Source organism: Ursus americanus, chromosome 21 (genome assembly GCF_024610735.1).
Source record: "Ursus americanus isolate L20-20 chromosome 21, mUrsAme1.1.p, whole genome shotgun sequence".
NCBI classification, from domain to species: Eukaryota; Metazoa; Chordata; class Mammalia; order Carnivora; family Ursidae; genus Ursus; species Ursus americanus.
In genome coordinates this window covers 52,926,369-52,944,081 of record NC_142147.1, presented here as the reverse complement: position 1 = coordinate 52,944,081, position 17,713 = coordinate 52,926,369, and the positions used below count along the sequence as shown (strand labels likewise).

General features: G+C 55.6%; 1 protein-coding gene across 1 annotated transcript; it reads left to right on the top strand.

The window, feature by feature from the left end:
- Positions 1-1,315: 1,315 nt before the first annotated feature.
- Positions 1,316-7,254, top strand: CTU1 (cytosolic thiouridylase subunit 1). Its single transcript, XM_045775082.2, has 3 exons — positions 1,316-1,400; positions 4,556-5,100; positions 5,769-7,254. The coding sequence occupies exons 2-3, from the start codon at positions 4,593-4,595 to the stop codon at positions 6,329-6,331; spliced, it is 1,071 nt and encodes a 356-aa protein (XP_045631038.2). The 5' UTR covers positions 1,316-1,400; positions 4,556-4,592; the 3' UTR covers positions 6,332-7,254.
- The last annotated feature ends 10,459 nt before the right edge of the window (positions 7,255-17,713 follow it).

Genomic DNA, 17,713 nt, shown 5'->3' with positions numbered 1-17,713 from the left:
TCAGTTTCCTCTGTTTTTGACTTTTATGTCGTTGGGATCTTCCAGTGTCTGGCTTCTTGTGCTTAACATTTTATTGTGAGAGTCACCCACACACATAACAGCAATTCAGTTATTCTTGCTGCTGAAAGAATTTCTTTGTGTGCCTATGCCATACATTACACAAACCTCCTACATTAGAGGAACATTTGGGTTATTTCGGGTCTGGAACTATGAGGAGGAGCGCTGCTACAAACATGTCTTTGATATGAATATGTATTTTTGTTGGGTATATTTTTTAGAGCGTAATTTCTCAGTAATAGTCTAGAGGATCAGGGTCTCCAGGCCCCTGGGTTACTGGAACTCTGAGTCTCCATGACCCTGGCCCTAGGGACTACTGGATTTCTGGGGTCCAGGAGGTCTCGGAAGTCAGGGTCTCTGGGGTCTCCTGGTCCAGCCAAGTCCTTTCTTACCTGCTCTCCGCGCTCCAGCTCCACCTCCTCGTGAAACGAAGTGTGTACTATCCGGTTCACTGGCTGGAACCTCAAACTCACCCACTATCCAGAGTCAGGAGCCATGTCCAGAGAACTCCCCGCCCATTCCCCCCCCCCCCAACACACCACCACCACCACCAAAGCACTAACAGCTGAAGCACGCACAGACCTCGGCTCACACACACTGCTCCGTCTTCCCATTCGACATCCTCATGCGCTACGTCCTTCTTTCATACTGGCGAGCAACCACTGCTCTCCCACCTTCAAGTCCTTCCTGCCACTCCACTCTACAATAGCTTTTAAAGCCTATAATAATAAATAAAAATAAAGCCTATAATAAGGAGCACAGCGTGGCTCAGGCGGTTAAACATCTGACTTTGGCTCATGATCCCAGGTTCGTGGGATCGAATCCCGCTCTGACTCCTTGCTCAGCGGGGAGCGTTCTTCTCCCTCTCCCTCTGCCTGCCACGGCCCCTGCTCGTGCTCTCTCTGACAAATAAAATCTTTAAAAAAAAAATAAAGCCTATAATAATCCCGCAAAAGCAGATAATCCGAATACAGCTGCTTCGCCTTTTAAGTGTACTGCACGGTGACGGCGACAGCGCACTGCCACGGGGAGGGGCGGGGAGCAAAAAAAATCCAAAAATAATCTCGCGGCTCTGCCTCTTTCCCAAGCCGGTGCGCAGGCGCATAAAGGAAACCGGGCAGTACTCGTTAGCAAGCGACAGAAGGGGCCGCAAGGGTTCTTGGGAGTTGTAGGCTTAGCAGGCCCAGTAGCCTCAGGTGCTTCGGAGGCGCCGCATGGGGTTCTGGGAGCAGTAGGCAAGACAGCCCCCAAAGCCTGTGGGAGTCGTAGTCTCCGGAGCCACTTCCGTGCCAGACTTCCGCGTGTGGGGCCGTTTGGACGTCTTAGTACCGCGTTCTGTCTAGGTGAGTAGTTCCTCTGGACGCGGATGGGCCCATGGGCCCCTGCTCTTAATTGCGATGCCATGTGAAGTTGAGAGGCTCGGGGAGTGGTGACACCAGCGCCCGTGATTCCCTAACGTCTGTGTCCCAGAGGCTTTCTGGCCAGGATCCCCACGTTGGACACTGTGGGCCATCTTGTCTCTTGCCCAGCCATCCGTTTCCCCAGGTGGGGATTCCACCGTCTCCCTGCCCACCCCCACAGCATCGGGTACATCCAGGAGGCCACTAGTGTGTCCTCGAACCTCTGTTCTGATAGAAGGATGTCACACACTATCGTCCCTCTGACAAGGCTGCAATCCGGAGGCATCCCTGGGGCCCGGGTCTCTTCTTCTGGGGGCATTTATTATGCCCAATTCTACAGTTATTTACTGAGCACTGGCACTGTGCCAAGGCCTATGTGAAGCTGGGGGGAGACGGCGGTGGGCGAGGCAGACCCAGTCCCTGCCTTTAGTACCCCGAACGGGACAGGTCTGCTACTGACAGGTCGAGTCGTGGTCAGGCGGGGGTGGAGGCATACTAGCGGCTCTGTGAGCCTGGAGCGGGTACCTGACCCAGGCTGGATCCCTACAGTCTTCCACAGGAAGGTGCTTAGCAGGCACTTCAAACCTGGTATGTCCAAATGGAATTCCTGGTGGCCCTCCTGACGAAATGGCCCCATCATCCTCCTGGGGGCTCTGCCCAAAACCTCGAATCAGTCTCCATTCGTCTTTTCTCATCAGCTGAGCCTCCACCGCAATCCAAGTCTTGTGCAAGTCCTATAGACTCTACCTCCAAAACAGGTCCAGAGTCCCACCCTTCCTTCCCACCTCCACTGCCACCACCCCCACCCAGGCCACTTGACACTCTCACTGGTTATTGCCATAGCCTCCTCCCTGACCTCCCTGCCTCTGCGCTTACCCCCTCAAATATGCTCCCCGCACAGCAGTCAATAGGATCCTTTTAAAGCATAAGTCAGATCATATCCCTTTCCTGCTCAAAACCCTCTCTGAATAAAATTCAAACTCCATATCCTGGCCTATGAGTCTCTGACAACCCGGACAGACTCAACACTGCCAGGGTCTTCCTCCTTCAAGAGGCCGGCCCCCAGAACTGGGTGACTGTAGATTTAGGGCAAAAGGAGGGATGAATCCAGGGTGACTTCATGTCCTGTCCTGTGGAGGAGGTGGGCAGAAGGTGGTGGTGCCCTCAGGAGACAGCTGGGCAAGAACAGGTTTCTACCTGGGGGAAGGGGGGATTGGAGGCTGGCCAGTGTGGGTGCTCGGGAGCTGAGAGAAGGCCTAGCCAGGATCCTCAGTGGGGCATTTGCAGGCTCAGCCGGCTGGACATCACAAGTCAGAGTCACCCACAAGGAGAACGGGCTGGGCAGGACCTGAGGACCATGAAGGAAACTCTCCAAAAGAGACTAGAGACCCTGCGGGAGACAAAGCATGAGAGCGGAGGGAGGATAAAGTCAAAAGAGAAAACATTTCAAGGGGCTGTTGCTCAAATGTGACAGAGGCAGCTGATGGTCACGGCTGATGGCTCCTCGGGGCTGCTTGCCGGCCCAGTACAGGGAAGAGTAGCTGAGCGGAGGGAAGAGCCAGTGCGAACACCTTGCTCTAGGTGTGTGTCCCGGAGTGTTTGACAGTACAGACCGGCATGATGGAGGAGACGGGGAGACAAGGTCAGAGAAAAAGGAGCCAGATCACAGAGTGCCTCAGAGGCCCCTGGCTTTTCCTAAAGTGGGAAGAGACGGTGGCTCAGACTAGGCTGGCCGCCGTGCAGATGGTGAGGAGTATTGGCTTCTGAGTCTGCGTAGAAACTATAGTCCGACAGGATCTGCTATCTTCTATTTGGGCATTTGGGGCTTGGGGTCTGAGGACGTCTCTGGGGTGTCCTCCGTGGGACATGTGGAGGAGCGGCTGTGACCCGACATTGGAATTTGGAGTCACCCATGGGGAGAGTGAGAAGAGTGGTGAAGCAGGAGCAGGCCGGGGTCCTGGCCCCCCAGGCTTTTGGCCTGAGCAGCTGAAAGGACGGAGCTGCTCTTCCCTGCAGGAGAAGCAGGTGTGGGAAGAAGAATCCGGAGTCTGGGTTTTGAGATGCCTCTTAGACATTTGAATGGCACGGGCCCTGCCTCAGGAAGTCACAGACAGTAAACAAAGTCACATAAGGTGACTCCACGCATTGTGGCAAATGCTAGAAGCAGGGTGAGCTGCTCAGAGGCTCCTGCACTAGGCCAGGCTGGAGGCAGTGGCGGCCTGGAGAGGGGGTATGGAGCGTGGCGGATTTTTATGGGTTTACCAGGCGTGTGGCGCCAAGGAGGGTGTGGCTGGAGAATTGGAGTTTCTGCTGGGGAGGAACCAGGTAGGAGGAGGGGGACAGAAAGGGGTCAAGGATGGGCCAATCCATGTTTTGTAAGTCCATAGAAACTCGTGGGAGATTCTGATACCAGAGCAGAATGGAGTCCAATCCTGGAGGCCCATCCACCCTGCCTGGGAAGCAGAAGCAGCCCTGGTTGGTGTCCTTGGAGACGCGACCCACGCTGCGTCTGTGTCTCCCTGGAGTTGGTGATCACCCTGCCCTCCAGACGAAGCCATCAGGGCTCACTCCTGGAGACAGTATTCCCCCCCCCCCCGCAAAGTGAAATCTGGTTGGTCTCTCCCGTTTCTCCCCCTTACCCCGAACAGAGCTGCATTCCTCTTGCCCTCCTCTGTCCTGAGTTGCTAACCCTTTTCCAGGCTCTCTAAACACCCCTGGAGGTCCAGGTCAAAGGTCTCCACCCTGTCCCTCTGTTTCGTGCTGTACCAGGGACCGGCCTCCCTGAAGACTGTGAAACGGCTTCTTAATGGGCTGTCCCCATCCCCCCAAACAGGACACAACCTAATTCTGAGCGTAACTTGCTTGTCTTTCCCACCATCCCCATACCAACTCTTAGGCTCCTTCTCTACTTGGTGCACAATGGGGTGCATTACGAGAAGCCTCCTGAAGCCAGAACGCCCAGAAAAAGCCTATTCTACCCGCACAGGCCTGGCCCTGGATGAATTTGGGCAGGGGAGCTAGCTGGCAGCCTCCCCGGAGGCAACAACCCCGCAAACCAGAATCCGCAAGTAACCTGCCTCCCCTCTCTCCCGGTGCAGGAGAAGCCGACTCCTCCCAGCCCGCCCGGAACTCGCAATGCCCGCCCCGCAGTGCGCCTCCTGCCACGCGGCGCGCGCTGCCCTCCGCCGCCCGCGCTCCGGCCAAGCGCTGTGCGGGGCCTGCTTCTGCACCGCCTTCGAGGCCGAGGTGCTGCACACGGTGCTGGCGGGCCGCCTGCTGCCGCCCGGCGCCGTGGTGGCAGTGGGCGCCTCCGGCGGCAAGGACTCCACGGTGCTGGCGCACGTACTGCGCGAGCTCGCGCCGCGCCTGGGCGTCTCGCTGCGCCTGGTGGCCGTGGACGAGGGCATCGGGGGCTACCGGGACGCGGCGCTGGCGGCCGTGCGGCGGCAGGCGGCGCGCTGGGACCTCCCGCTCACAGTCGTGGCCTACGCAGACCTCTTCGGGGGCTGGACGATGGACGCCGTGGCCCGCAGCACGGCCGGTACCGGCCGCAGCCGCGCCTGCTGCACCTTCTGCGGGGTGCTGCGGCGCCGCGCGCTGGAGGAAGGGGCGCGCCTCGTGGGAGCCACGCACATCGTGACGGGTGAGCGCAGAGCCTGCAGCCGAGGGGCCGGCACCGAGAGGGGTGGGGGTACTCTCCGGGGGCTGTGGTTCCCTGCATTTTAAAAAATGACATTCTTTGTGTCTCCCTTCGCACAAGGAGGCGAGGGAAGTGGTAGCATCCATCAGAAGCCAACTGCAGTAGCTTTCTCTGCAGTGGGAGGCCCACTTCTGAGACTGAGATAATATTTGTAGCGCTAAACACTTTAACTACCGTCGTGAAAAGGCAACTAGTGCAGGGCCTGGTTGTTGATAAGTGGGTGGCAAACGAGGCCACCCGAGTGGCTCCCCGGGAGCCTGTGTGTGTTCTCCTCTAGTTTCTCACTGTGACCACCTCCAGCCTCCACCTGGCTGTCCCGTGGTGCCTGGGGGTCCTCCCGGCCCTGTCTGGCCCTCCCTGCTGTTCTCCGCATCTCCTCTGCACCCTCTGGGTCCTGGCTGACCCGCAGGTCTGGGGGTTGGGGGGTCTCCAACGCCTGGTCACCCACTCTGCCACTTTGCACATCCCCTCCCCGTCTCTCTCTGGGTCCTGGGGGTGGGCTCTCCGTGGCCGGGTCGCACGCGGCGTGCCACTCTCGCTCCCGGTCTTGCTGGGTCCCGGCTGCCCCAAGGTGGCGCGCCCACCTCACCTGCTCCTCCTCTGTCCCCCAGGCCACAACGCCGACGACATGGCGGAGACCGTGCTCATGAACTTCCTGCGGGGCGACGCGGGCCGGCTGGCGCGGGGCGGGGGCCTGGGCTCGCGGGGCGAGGGGGGCGCACTGCCGCGCTGCCGGCCCCTGCAGCTGGCCTCGCAGAAGGAGGTGGTGCTGTACGCGCACTTCCGCCGCCTCGACTACTTCTCGGAGGAGTGCGTCTACGCGCCCGAGGCCTTCCGCGGCCACGCGCGCCACCTGCTGAAGCTCCTGGAGGCGGCGCGGCCGTCGGCGGCGCTGGACCTGGTGCACTCCGCCGAGCGCCTGGCCCTGGCCCCGGCCGCGCGGCCCCCGCCCCCCGGCGCCTGCTCCCGCTGCGGGGCGCTGGCCAGCCGCGCGCTGTGCCAGGCCTGCGCCCTCCTGGACGGCCTGCAGCGCGGCCGGCCCCGCCTGGCCATCGGCAAGGGCCGCGGGGGCCGCGACGAGGAGGGGCCGCCCCCGCCAGCCAGCGACCCCGGGTCTGCGCCGGACCCCGCCGCCGGGCAGTGCGGGGCGGCCTGTAAGGAGCGCTGTGGATAAACCCCCTCCGCCCGGGCTTCAGTGTGAGGTTGGGAGGGGGACGGACGGGACCGGTTACCGGTGACCCCGCAGAAGCTGAGGCCGGGATCCCTGGGTCTGAGGGAGGAGGGGCTGGGGGCTGGAATCCTTGGGTCTGAGGGAGGAGGGTTGGGGGGCTGGAGAAGGAGGAACTGGGGCCAGGACTCCAGGATCTGAGGAAGGAGGGGCTGGAGACCAGAACTCTTGTTCTGGAAGAAAGAGAACTGAGCAACTTTCCCTGCCAGAGCCGGTAGTATTGGGCTGCTTGCCTAGTACGCAGCCAGGTTCTGGGCATGCGCAGGAGAGCCCTAACGCTTCTTTAGGACCTACTATGTGTCATGTTTGCCGGTAGTGGGATAAGCAAAACAGCTTCACTCGATGGGCTCTCTCATTTACGGTAATCGGGATGCTTCTCTTTGAGTGCTGTACCTACCGCGGATTCTACTCCGTCTGATTTCATCCACACCGCGGTCTCACTGGTTGTAGCCTGAGGCTCGGTCCCTGGACTGAGGTCACCTAGCTGGAGTTTGTCCCTCCGCACCAGGCGGTGGGTGGGTGGTTAGATTCCGCCTGGGGTTCAGCACTACCCTATTGAAATATAATGTGAGTCATATGTGTAATTTTAAGTTTTCTAAGAGCCATATTTTTTAAAGGAGGGGGAACAAGTGAACTTTTAATAATGTATTTTATTTGACCCAAATAAATATATTTGACCTAAATATCCCAGATATTACAATTTTAACATGTTATTTTAAAACTATGTGATATTTTACGGTCTTTTTTTTTTGTACTAAGCCTTTGAAATACAGTATGTATGTTATACTTAACAGCCCATCTCCTTTCCGATGCAACCGCTGTTCAGACCTCACAGGGGACCTGAGGGCCCCACGGGGGAACTGGGAAGATGCTGTCCTAGGCTTTGGCCACAAGAGGTCACTGTACCCACACCTGTGCATTGGGTGGCCACGGTTGACCAAGGTCTCTCTGCTGCCTGGGTGGGAGCTCGGCTCCCTGCTGTCACCTCCTCCCTGGTCTTCCTGGTCCGAGCCAGGCACCAAGGGCGAGCGGCGCAGTCTGGCAGAAAGATGAAGGCCCCATTGGAAACCTTCCTTGACCTCAAGACCTGTGTGTTCAGGCATTCATTCATTCCGCAAATATTTACTGAGCACTTCATGGGTGACAGCAGTGAACACACACCCGCCCGAATGGGAGAGGCCAAAAAGGAAAGGAGAAAAATAAGTGGAATATACAGTATGTCAGGTGGTAATAAATCAGGGGATGGAAACAGGCCAACATTTAAGGAGGTGTCGTGTAAGCCCTGACAGTTGGGTTTTCTCTTTTTTGTAATGCAAGCGCCTGATTTGAGCTTTGCTTGCCAAGGCACCCACTTCAAAGATGGCTATCTGGTAAACAGATTGCCAGCCACACGACTAGATACAAGCGAGGCCGCCTTCCCCCTCCCCCAGGCTCCTTTGTTTCAGAGATCTTAATGGATTTCCGTAAGTCAAAATCACCCTGCAGATTGTTTTTCCTCTTCCCACACTTTCAATCCCCACTCTTGTTTTAAATTCACAAAGAGTGAGCCCGTGGAACCCTAGGTACCCCCCTGGACCTCCATAAAAGCAGAACCCCAGAGACCCGTGCACCCACCCTCCACTGTGACCTCTCTGTATGGCCCCCAATTAAAAAAAAAACAACAACTTTATATTTTTTTAAGTTTCCTGGTTACTTTTGAGGGCATCTTGCAATCATGAGAACCACAAGGGCCGGGCCGGACACAACACTGGTTATCGATCGGCTGGGACACACACAAAACAGTGGGGTAGATAGAACTGAGCAAAGACCTGTCCAAGGTGAGGCAGCGAGCTCTGCAGATTGGTGGGAAGAGCGTTGCCGACAGAGGAACAGAGAGGGCAAACTGAGGCAGGACAGTGGTGGAGGGGGGAGTGGAGGAGAGACCTAAGAGGGACCAGATGGTGTAGGCTCAGTTTCAGTTTTGAGACGGAAGTCAGAGAGTTCTGAGCAGAGGAGTGATAAGGATCATCCCTTTATTCACGCAGCAAACATTTACTGGTGCCTCCCAGGAGCCAGGCCCTGTGCGGAGCCGTGGGGAAACAGCTGAGTCAGCCCCAGTCCCTGCCCTCAATGGGCTCCCCTTCTGGTGGGGAAGGCAGGCATGGACAGGGATACATGCCACAGTGGGGAGTTAGCAAGGACACAGGGGAGCCCAGAGGTGGGGTGCCCGGCTCACATGGGGCATCATAGAATGCCTTACGAAGGAGGTAGTGTTTCAACCAGGCTCCAAAGGTGAGTAAGAATGAGCACGAGATGGGGCGCCTGGGTGGCTCAGTCGGTTAAGTGTCTGCCTTTGACTCAGGTAATGATCTCAGGGTCCTGGGATTGAGTCCCACATTGGGCTCCCTGCTCAGCGGGGAGTCTGCTTCCCCCTCTGCCCCTCCCCCTGCTCCTTCTCGCTCTCTCTCAAATAAATAAAATCTTTAAAAAAAAAAAGAAAAGAAAGAAAGATTGAGCACAAGAAAGCGGTGGGAGGGAGACGAGGCTGAAAGAACAGCAGGTGCAGAGGTCTGCAGGTCAGGAAGCACCCGGAACCTGGGTGGAATGGCAGCTCCCAGGGCAGGATGGCTGGGGAGGAGTTAGCCCAGGTGGCTGGGCCCCTGAGAAGACTGAAAAGCCGCCGCATCCTGAGGGCTGTCTGCTGGGGCTAATGGGGGCGCTAGGAAGGGTTCAGAGAAGACAGGACTAGCTCTGGGTATCAGAAAGCTCCTTCTGGGGCCATGTCCAAGAAGTCTGCAGGGAGAAGCCAAAACAGAGCAGCAGCAAGGGAATGGGATGGTGGGACCGGATATGAGGGCTATTTAAGAAGCACTCACCAAGGGCTGGAAGTCCTACTAAACTCTAGGGTGCGTTTTGTAAGCATAAGAGCTCCCACATGAACCCCAGTACAAGAGAAGTCCGTCCTAAACAGACCGAACAGAAATAAAGATGTTTACCACTTAGGCAGATGGCCGTAGTAAACACGGGACAGTCCTTTGCTGAGGGAGAAAGCCACAGTAAGTGTGGAGGGCAGAGCAGGGGTGTTGCTGAGACAGGAGCCCTAGTCATCATGGAGGAGGACTTTTGCTGTGCTCTTTGGCCTTGGTAAACTGTAGCCCCTACATAAACACAAGAGATCCATAATTCTTGTTGAGTATGGCAGTGGATCTGTGAAAGGATCAAGGCTGATGATGCAGAAATCTCATCCCCCAGAGTCGGAAGCTTTCTTCCCCTTAGGGATTTGAAGCCCGGTCTCAGAAAGATAGGCTTTCCCTTCTTCCCCCTGTGTGCTCTCCCAAGGCTGGGTAATTGGAGATTAGTGTCGGGTCTGAAGAGGTAGAAGCATTGGGTACAGAGATTCTGGAGGGAAGCAGATTTCTGGAAAGAAGCAGAGGTTCTGGAGAGAAGAAGGCTTTGAGATAATTTCACTCCTTCAGCCTGTTTATACAGAGCCTCATCGCATGCCGGGTAGTAGACTAGTCTCAGGGGATCCCGCAGTGAACCTGCAAGACAAGGTCCCGGCCCTCATGAAGCCTCAGTCCAAGTGAGAGAGATGTTACTTCATTCTACAAATGTTTACTGTGTACCTACTATGTGCCAGGGCACAGATCAGATAAGGAAGGCAAAACCCCCTGCCCTGTCAGAAATGACACTCAAGTTATGGGAGACAGAATCCACAATAAAGCAAGTAAATAAAACATGAGGACATCTGATGGTGACAAACGCCATAGAGGAAAAAAAAAAAGACAATAAACAAGGACGCAAACACATAAAGCAATTATAGTTTGAAATAAGGCATAAAAAGGAAACCAACAAGGGGCTGGGATAGAAACTAGAGAGGAATGTCTGCTCCAGACAAGGTGATCATAGGCATAGTGGCAGGAAAGGTGTCCCAGGCAAAGGGAACAGCAAAGACAAAGACCCTAAATTGGGAAGGCAGCTACCATGCTGAGAAAAATCAAAGAAGTCCAGAGGAGCTGAGGCACAGCACATGATGGAGTGATGAGGTAGGAGGGATGGACATAAGCAGGACAGAATGCCTTGGAGGCATTTGGGTTTTATTCTTTTTTTTTTTTTAAAGATTTTATTTATTTATTTGACAGAGATAGAGACAGCCAGCGAGAGAGGGAACACAAGCAGGGGGAGCGGGAGAGGAAGAAGCAGGCTCATAGCGGAGGAGCCTGATGTGGGGCTCGATCCAGTAACGCTGGGATCACGCCCTGAGCCGAAGGCAGGCGATTAACTGCTGTGCCACCCAGGCGCCCCAATTTGGGTTTTATTCTATTTGCAGCGGGGAATCATGATACTGTTTTATATTTTAGGGACACGTTGGCTGCTGGACTTGGACTTGGCATGGGGTGGGGGAAGGTGGGAACAGGGGTCAAATGTGGAAGCAGTGAGATTAGTTCGGATGCTACTGCACCTGTCCAGGAGAGAGATAAATGTGACTTGGTAAGAGAGGAGGGAAGTGTGTGGATTCCGCGACTATTTTGGCGCTAAGGTGACAGGAATTGCCAAAGTGGGAGGTGGGAGTGAGGGAGGAATCAAGGACCACTCCCAGCTTTTGACACGAGCCAACAGGAAAAAGGATGGTGTCATTTACTAACAAGGGGACGACCAGGGGGATCTTGGGGGTGGCCCCATCTTCTCCCACTTTTTCAACAGAAATAAGTGGGAGATAATAGAGATGGAGGGAGGTGGGGCAAAAATGTTTGCTGCCTGTTGACCTGGCATCGGGGGCGCCCAGGTGTGCATACAGAGGCTGCCTGGCACGTAGCAGACACAGGTGCTGAGTCAGAGACATCTGAGAGATTACCCAGAAAGTTTGGGTAATCAGAGACACATGAGATCAGCAGCAGAGGGGCGTCGAGCCAGACAGGCTGAGGATTGAATCCCAGCTACAGCACTTGCTCACCGTGCAATGTTGGGCAACTTACCTCATTTCTCTGGCTTTTCTCCATCTACAGAATGGGAGCGATTACGTGTGCACCACGCAAGGCCAATGGGGGATTAAGAGCCATGTGGCACATGGAAGTACTAGAAAAATTACCAACCAAGAGCTGGTCAGGGGCCCAACAAGGCAGAGGGGAGGGTCCATGTGCTCATCCCACAGGCATTCATCGCTTGCTGGGCTGTCCCAGGGGCTGGGGACCCAGCACAGGCCTCCCTGCCCGCAATGGCTTACGAACAGATTTGAAGGCAAAGTGGCATGGCGTCTAACAGCTGGATGACCCAGGTTCCAATCCTGGCTATGCCACTTGCATGAGTGCCTTTTATCTGAGACCCCGTTCCCTCCCCTGTGACGTGGTGCCAGTAAGAGTCTCTAAGCCTCGTAAAGCTGCTGTGGGGATTCAACGTGATGATGTGTACGAGGTCTTTGGCAACCTGCCTGGTATTTTTTGTAAGTGAAAACAGAGACAGGCTTTCCCTGGCAACAAGGACTCAGGGGCATTGAAGAGAGAGGACCCCCTGGGTTTGCAGTCCTCCAACCTCCGTGTGGTCTGAGACCGCCTCCCCTGTCCCCCATTCCCACGGTAGCACCCTGGCCCCTATCTCCATCCAGAACTACTCCACCTCTGAAGCCGCAAACCCCACATCCCACTCCCTGACCACAGCCTCCCATGCTTCTAGAGCTGCGGGTGGCCCTGCCACACCTGTTCTTCCACTCAGAGGCAACCTGACCCCCTCATGCAGCCTCCAACCAAGCCCCTTCTGTCTGCACTTCCTACACCCCATAGTCCACCCCTTTCCCTGCCCCCCAGAGTCCTTAACCCCCTTGTCTTAGCATCGCTCCCACCATGGCCCAGCCCTACACGTGCCTGCTCTTTGCTGGAGAAAAACAAAACAAAATCGTCCGACTGCTCCAGTGATGCCCTTTAAATTCTTGATCGCCAACTTCACCTGGGCACCTTGTCCGCCACCCTCACCTCCCCCACCCCATCCGCCCTGGTGCCCCTTGAGGTGAGCTGGCATCGATCTCCCCAGAGGAAACAGAAGCCAACCCAAGGGCCCTCCCTCCTCTTCCTGCCACAGGACCCACACCCCACCCGAAACCTCACCCGCCCTTTCCTTCTTCCTTCCTGGAACAATGGAAGAGGCGTCCTTCCTCCTGTCGGGAGTTAATCCCACCACTCTGGCAGTTGCACCATCGGCCCCTTTGTTCTTGGGCATCTTGCTCCCTGCGGTTGTTAAGAGCTCTCCGCCTGGGTTCAAATCATGGAACCTTGGTGCCACCACTCCGCGTTGTGTAAACTTGGGCGGGCGACTTCTCTTCCTCGTCTGTACATTGAAGATAATAAGAGCGTCTTTCTCACGAAACCACGGGAAGGGTTCGGTGAGTCAGTTGATGAAAAATGCACTAAACCGGGGTTGGACACCTAAATCAGTGTATAAATGGAATTGACCCTCAAATTGCCTTGGAGGACAACAGAAGATTCTGGTAGTGGAGCAGAGATTCCTATAGTCCTGGAGTTTGTGCACTTCCTCTTGCGCTGACCAGCTCAGTGACCTTGGACCAGCCAGTTCCCCTCTGACTCAGTTTCTCAGTCTGTAAAATGGGAACAAGATAGTACCTATCCCATAGGGTCCACACTCTCCATGACTCATTCTGCTCCAGGCAGGCTGGCCTCCTCACTGGTCCCCAGACACACCCCAGGGCCTTTGCACTGTTGCTCCTTCTGTCTGGGATAGTATTCCCCCAGAGATCCCCTACTACCTTTAGGTCTTTGCCCAAAGGTCACCTCAGTTGGGCCTTCCCTGACCCTACTCCACTCCCTACTTTCTTATTATTTTTCAAAGCACCGATAAATTGTTATATTATGTGTTATACTTATTTAACTTTCTCTTGATTGCTTCCACTTCCAGAATGTAAGCTTCAGCAGGGCAGGGATTTCTGTCTGTTTTGTTCATGTCTCTATCCTCAGTGCTTAGAACTGTGACTCACGCATAGTGGGTGCTCTGAGTTGTTGAACGGAAGGAGGGAGAGTGAAGGAAAGCAGGAGGGAGAGGGAGAGAGGAAAGAAGCTAACCCACACGAGGAACTTCCTTGGTCAAACAAAATGTGCAATGAAAGATGATTCCACCTTAGAAAGGAAGGAAATTCTGACACACGCTACAACGTGAACTTTGAGGACATTGTGCTCAGGGACATAAGCCAGTCACATTGTGATTTCACTTCTGTGAACGGAAAGCAGATGGAGGTGAGCAGGGGCTGGGGTGAGGGGACGGGGAGAAAGTGTTGAACAGGGACAGAGCTCCGGCTGGGGAAGATGGAAGCCTTTCGGAGATGGATGGCGGCCATGGCTGCACGACCACACAAATGTACTTCAGGCCACTGAACTGTCTGCTTAAAAATGATTTTAGTAGGGGCGCCTGGGTAGCGCAGTCGTTAAGCATCTGCCTTCGGCTCAGGGCGTGATCCCGGCGTTCCGGGATCGAGTCCCACGTCGGGCTCCTCTGCTAGGAGCCTGCTTCTTCCTCTCCCACTCCCCCTGCTTGTGTTCCCTCTCTCGCAGGCTGTCTCTCTGTCACATAAATAAATTTAAAAAATCTTTTAAAAAAAATGATTTTAGTGGTGAATTTTATGTTCTGTATATTTTACCACAATAAAAAAGCAAATCAACTTTTTAAGTTTTATTTATTTTAAAGATTTATTTATTTATTTGAGAGAGAGAGAGTTATTTTAGAGAGAGAGCAGGAGGAGGGGCAGAGGGAGAGGGCGAATCCTCAGGCAGTCTCCCTGTTGAGCACAGAGCCTACCGTGGGGCTCCTCCCAGGACCCCGAGATCATGACCTGAGCCAAAATCAAGAGCTGGCAGCTTAACCAACTGAGCCACCCAAGCGTCCCTCAATTTTTTTTTTATTTTTTCAATTTTATTTTTAAGTTATCTCTACACCCAACATGGAGCTCAAACTCACTAGCCTGAGATCCAGAGTTGCAGGCCCCACTGACTGAACCAGCCAGGCACCGTGCAAATCAAATTTTTTTTTAAGTTTTGAACATTAAAGCACAAAATAAAAAGAACACAGCACCACGCCTGGCTGTGCCAAGCCCCCAGTAAATGGGAGCTGTTTTTGTCCTTCCCTCTCTCCTCACCAACCTTTGCTGGTCGCACACCTCTCGCCCCTGCCACGTGTAAGAGCGGTCTTCACCCACCACCTCCTCCCCTGCTTCCGGTCCCACCAGCCACCAAAACCTTCCAGTCTCCCCTCTCCGTTTTCCCAGTGGCTGCCCAGCTGTGTCCCACCCTCGTGTCTCTTCCTTCCTAAAAAGTTATCTCAACTTCCCCAACACCACCCTTTCCCGGCCTTCCCTCTAGTTCTCCCCTTGCTTCTTTTCAGGCCCCTGCCACCTAAACCGGGGTCTTCCTTAGGGTCCCAGGCAGATGTCCCCTGTCCTCTCATTAGATGTAGTCTCCCCGTGCGGGCTCCAGGCGCTCAGGCTTCCATACCACTTGTGCTAATAACGCCCCACCTCTGTCTCTAACCAGCAGCTTTCCTAAGCTCCAGACCCAGGTCTCCACTGAGGACCCTAACGGCTCTTCTCCACCCTGCTCAGACTCACCCTTGGGCTTCTGCTTTTCCCTGCCACTTTTCCCTCCAGTCCTCTGAACTCTGTCACCATCCTCCTGTCTGAAGGTCTCTACTCAAGCCCCTCACCTCTTCCCCCCCACCCCTTACACTCCCTCCACCCCGCTGGTGAATTCCTACTCATCCCCTGCAGGCCCCAGCTTAGACAGCCCGCCCTTCGGGAACCCTTCCCCACTCCTGGGGTTCCATCAGGCCCTTCCACATTCCCTGTCAGAGGGCATATCACCCCGGATTGAGTTTCCTATTGCCCCACTGGCCTTTCCCACCAGACAGTGAGCTCCTTGAAAGCAAGGACTCTGGCCATCTGTTCATTCATTCGTTCATTCATTCATTAAATATTTTCTGTCCACCCGTGTCAGGGCAAACAACACTGCTAAGGTGATGGGTGCAGTGGTGAGCAGGTGGCCCAGGTTTTAGATTCTGGCGGGAAGGCTCTGAGTAACCTGGTGGGAGCATGCAGGGGTTGGGGGCGGGGCTGGGGAGCGAGAAGGAGGTGAAGGGAGCATATTTCTGGAGCATGGCCAGCCTTTTGCTAGGGTTCCCTAGGGTTCACTGAAGCCTTCTGCTTAAGCAGAGCCTTCTTTTATGCTTTTTTATTTTTTAAAAGATTGTATTTATTTGGGAGAGAGAGCACAAGCAGGGGGAGGGGCAGAGGGGGAGGGAGAAGCAGACTCCCCACTGAGCAGGCAGCCTGAAGCGGGCTCAATCCCAGGACCCCAGGATCAAGCCCAGCTGACTGAGCCACCCAGGCACCCCTCAGGGCCTTCTTTGTGGGGAGTGTGGGGGGAGACTGCACGCTTACCAGAGTCTTCCAGCTCAGCGGAGGGTCCCCGTGAGTCCATCACATGAAGGTTTACGCTCAGATGGAGGGGACAGGCTTGCCTTGACCAGGAAATTGTTTTGTTGCTTATTTATTTTGAAATAAATTATGGGGGGGGAAAAGGAAATATTTATGGACTCTAAGATATTGGTCCAATAGTACAGAGTCCTGCGGGCTCCTTCCCTCAGCTTCCCCTGGTGGCGATGCTGTCACAGATAAATACCTGAGGGCTGTATCAGCCCCAGGAAATCCCCGAGGGCCATTAGCTAGACCATAAGCCTAGTTCCGTGTCTCTGTGCATGTTTGCCCTTGTGCGTGTGTGCACAGTTGTTTCTTTTTTTTTTTAAAGATTTTTATTTATTTATTTGACAGAGTGACAGAGAGCACAAGCAGGGGGAGTGGCAGGCAGAGGGAGAAGGAGAAGCAGGCTCCCCGCGGTCCTGGGATCAGCATCTGACGCTTAAGCGACTGAGCCCCCCCAGGCGCCTGTGCACAGAGGTTTCTATGAAATGTCACCTCGTCTGTAGATCTGTGTCACCACAAGGGCCCCCAGATGCACAGCAGCCCCCTCCCTGACCCCTGTGCCCTCCGGGGGGGGGGTGTCTTTCCTTCTGTTCAGCATCCCGCCCTTCTGGTTTGCCAGCCCCTCAGAGCGGGATCACAGGAAACAGAAGTGCACGCGGGGAGGTCGGCGTGTGGATTCAGACGCGCGGAGTGACCCCCCAGGTACAGAGACAGGGCTAAGCAGCAGCCCGGGCAAACAGGGAGGAAAGTGGCTTGGGAGCCAGCCTGGGTAGGGGGTGGGGGGCGGTGCTGGGGTGTTGGGGGGAGGGAGAGTGCAGAGGCTGCCTCCTGAGTCACCGTGACCTGCTCAGCCCCAGGGACAAATTGCAGTCATTAGGGCATTTAAGAGGCTGGGGAGGTGCTGAGGGCAGTGGGCTCTGCCCCAAGTTAGGAGGGGACCCTCCTCGGCCGCTGGAGCCCCTCCCCGCCTCCCCGCTGTCTCTCCCTCTTTCTGGGTCTCCATCTCTGTCTCTGTCCCCCACTCTGCTCCTGCCCTCTGCACAGCCCCAGGTGGGGGGCCCCAGTTCTGCACTGACCCTCCTCCTCCCTGCTGGGGCCCCCGCTCCCCAAACTCCCAGGACTGTGAAAACCACGAAGTGAGAAAGCCTAGGGGATAAGACAGTCCCAGGTGCCTCCCGCCCCTGCTGTCTCCTGCCAGTTCCCAGCCCCACCCCCTGCCTCCCTGTCTCCTCTGTCTGCGTCCCCATCACCTGTGTACCCGTCGCTCCCTCTGTCTCCCCCTCCTCTGCCTTGTCCTGCCTCTTCCTCCTCTCCAGCGTATCAGCGCTTCCTCTGTACCTTCCCTGTCCGCCCCCCCACCCCTGCCTCTTCCCTCTCTTCCCCCCACACCCTTGGCTTTCCTACTCTGCCCTCTCCAGAAATCTCTGTCTCTGGGCTTCCCCAGTTCCCTGGTCTTTCCCCATCTGCCTCCTCTGTCCCTGTGTCCACATTCGTCTTCCTTCCCCTTCCCCATCTTTCCCTAGTCTCTCTGTCTCTGACTCTTGTCTCTCTGGCCTGTGTTTCTCTGACCCTGTCTCCAGCTTCCACCTTCATAGTGACTTCTCTTTCATTTCCCAGCCTTCTCTGTGTCTCTGCCCCCCCCACCCCTCCCAGCACCTTCCCCTGAGCCCCCCACCCTGTCCACCCTGCCCTGGGGTCCCCCCCTCCCTGGGTTCCTCCCAAATTAAACACCTCCACTGGGCGGGTTCTCATTAATGTGGCACTGCTTCTCTGGCCAGAGAGGGGAGGGAGGAGATAGGACCAGGGAGCCCTGGAATGGGACCTGGGCTATAAAAAAAAAAAAAGGCAGGAGAAGGGCGGGGGGGCAGGGCCAGTTG

Bases quoted from the DNA above. Each gene is read 5' to 3' on its own strand.
- CTU1 (XM_045775082.2), top strand. From the start codon at position 4,593: ATGCCCGCCCCGCAGTGCGCCTCCTGCCACGCGGCGCGCGCTGCCCTC. The intron at 5,101-5,768 runs GTGAGCGCAGAG...TCTGTCCCCCAG, and splicing joins AGCCACGCACATCGTGACGG to GCCACAACGCCGACGACATG.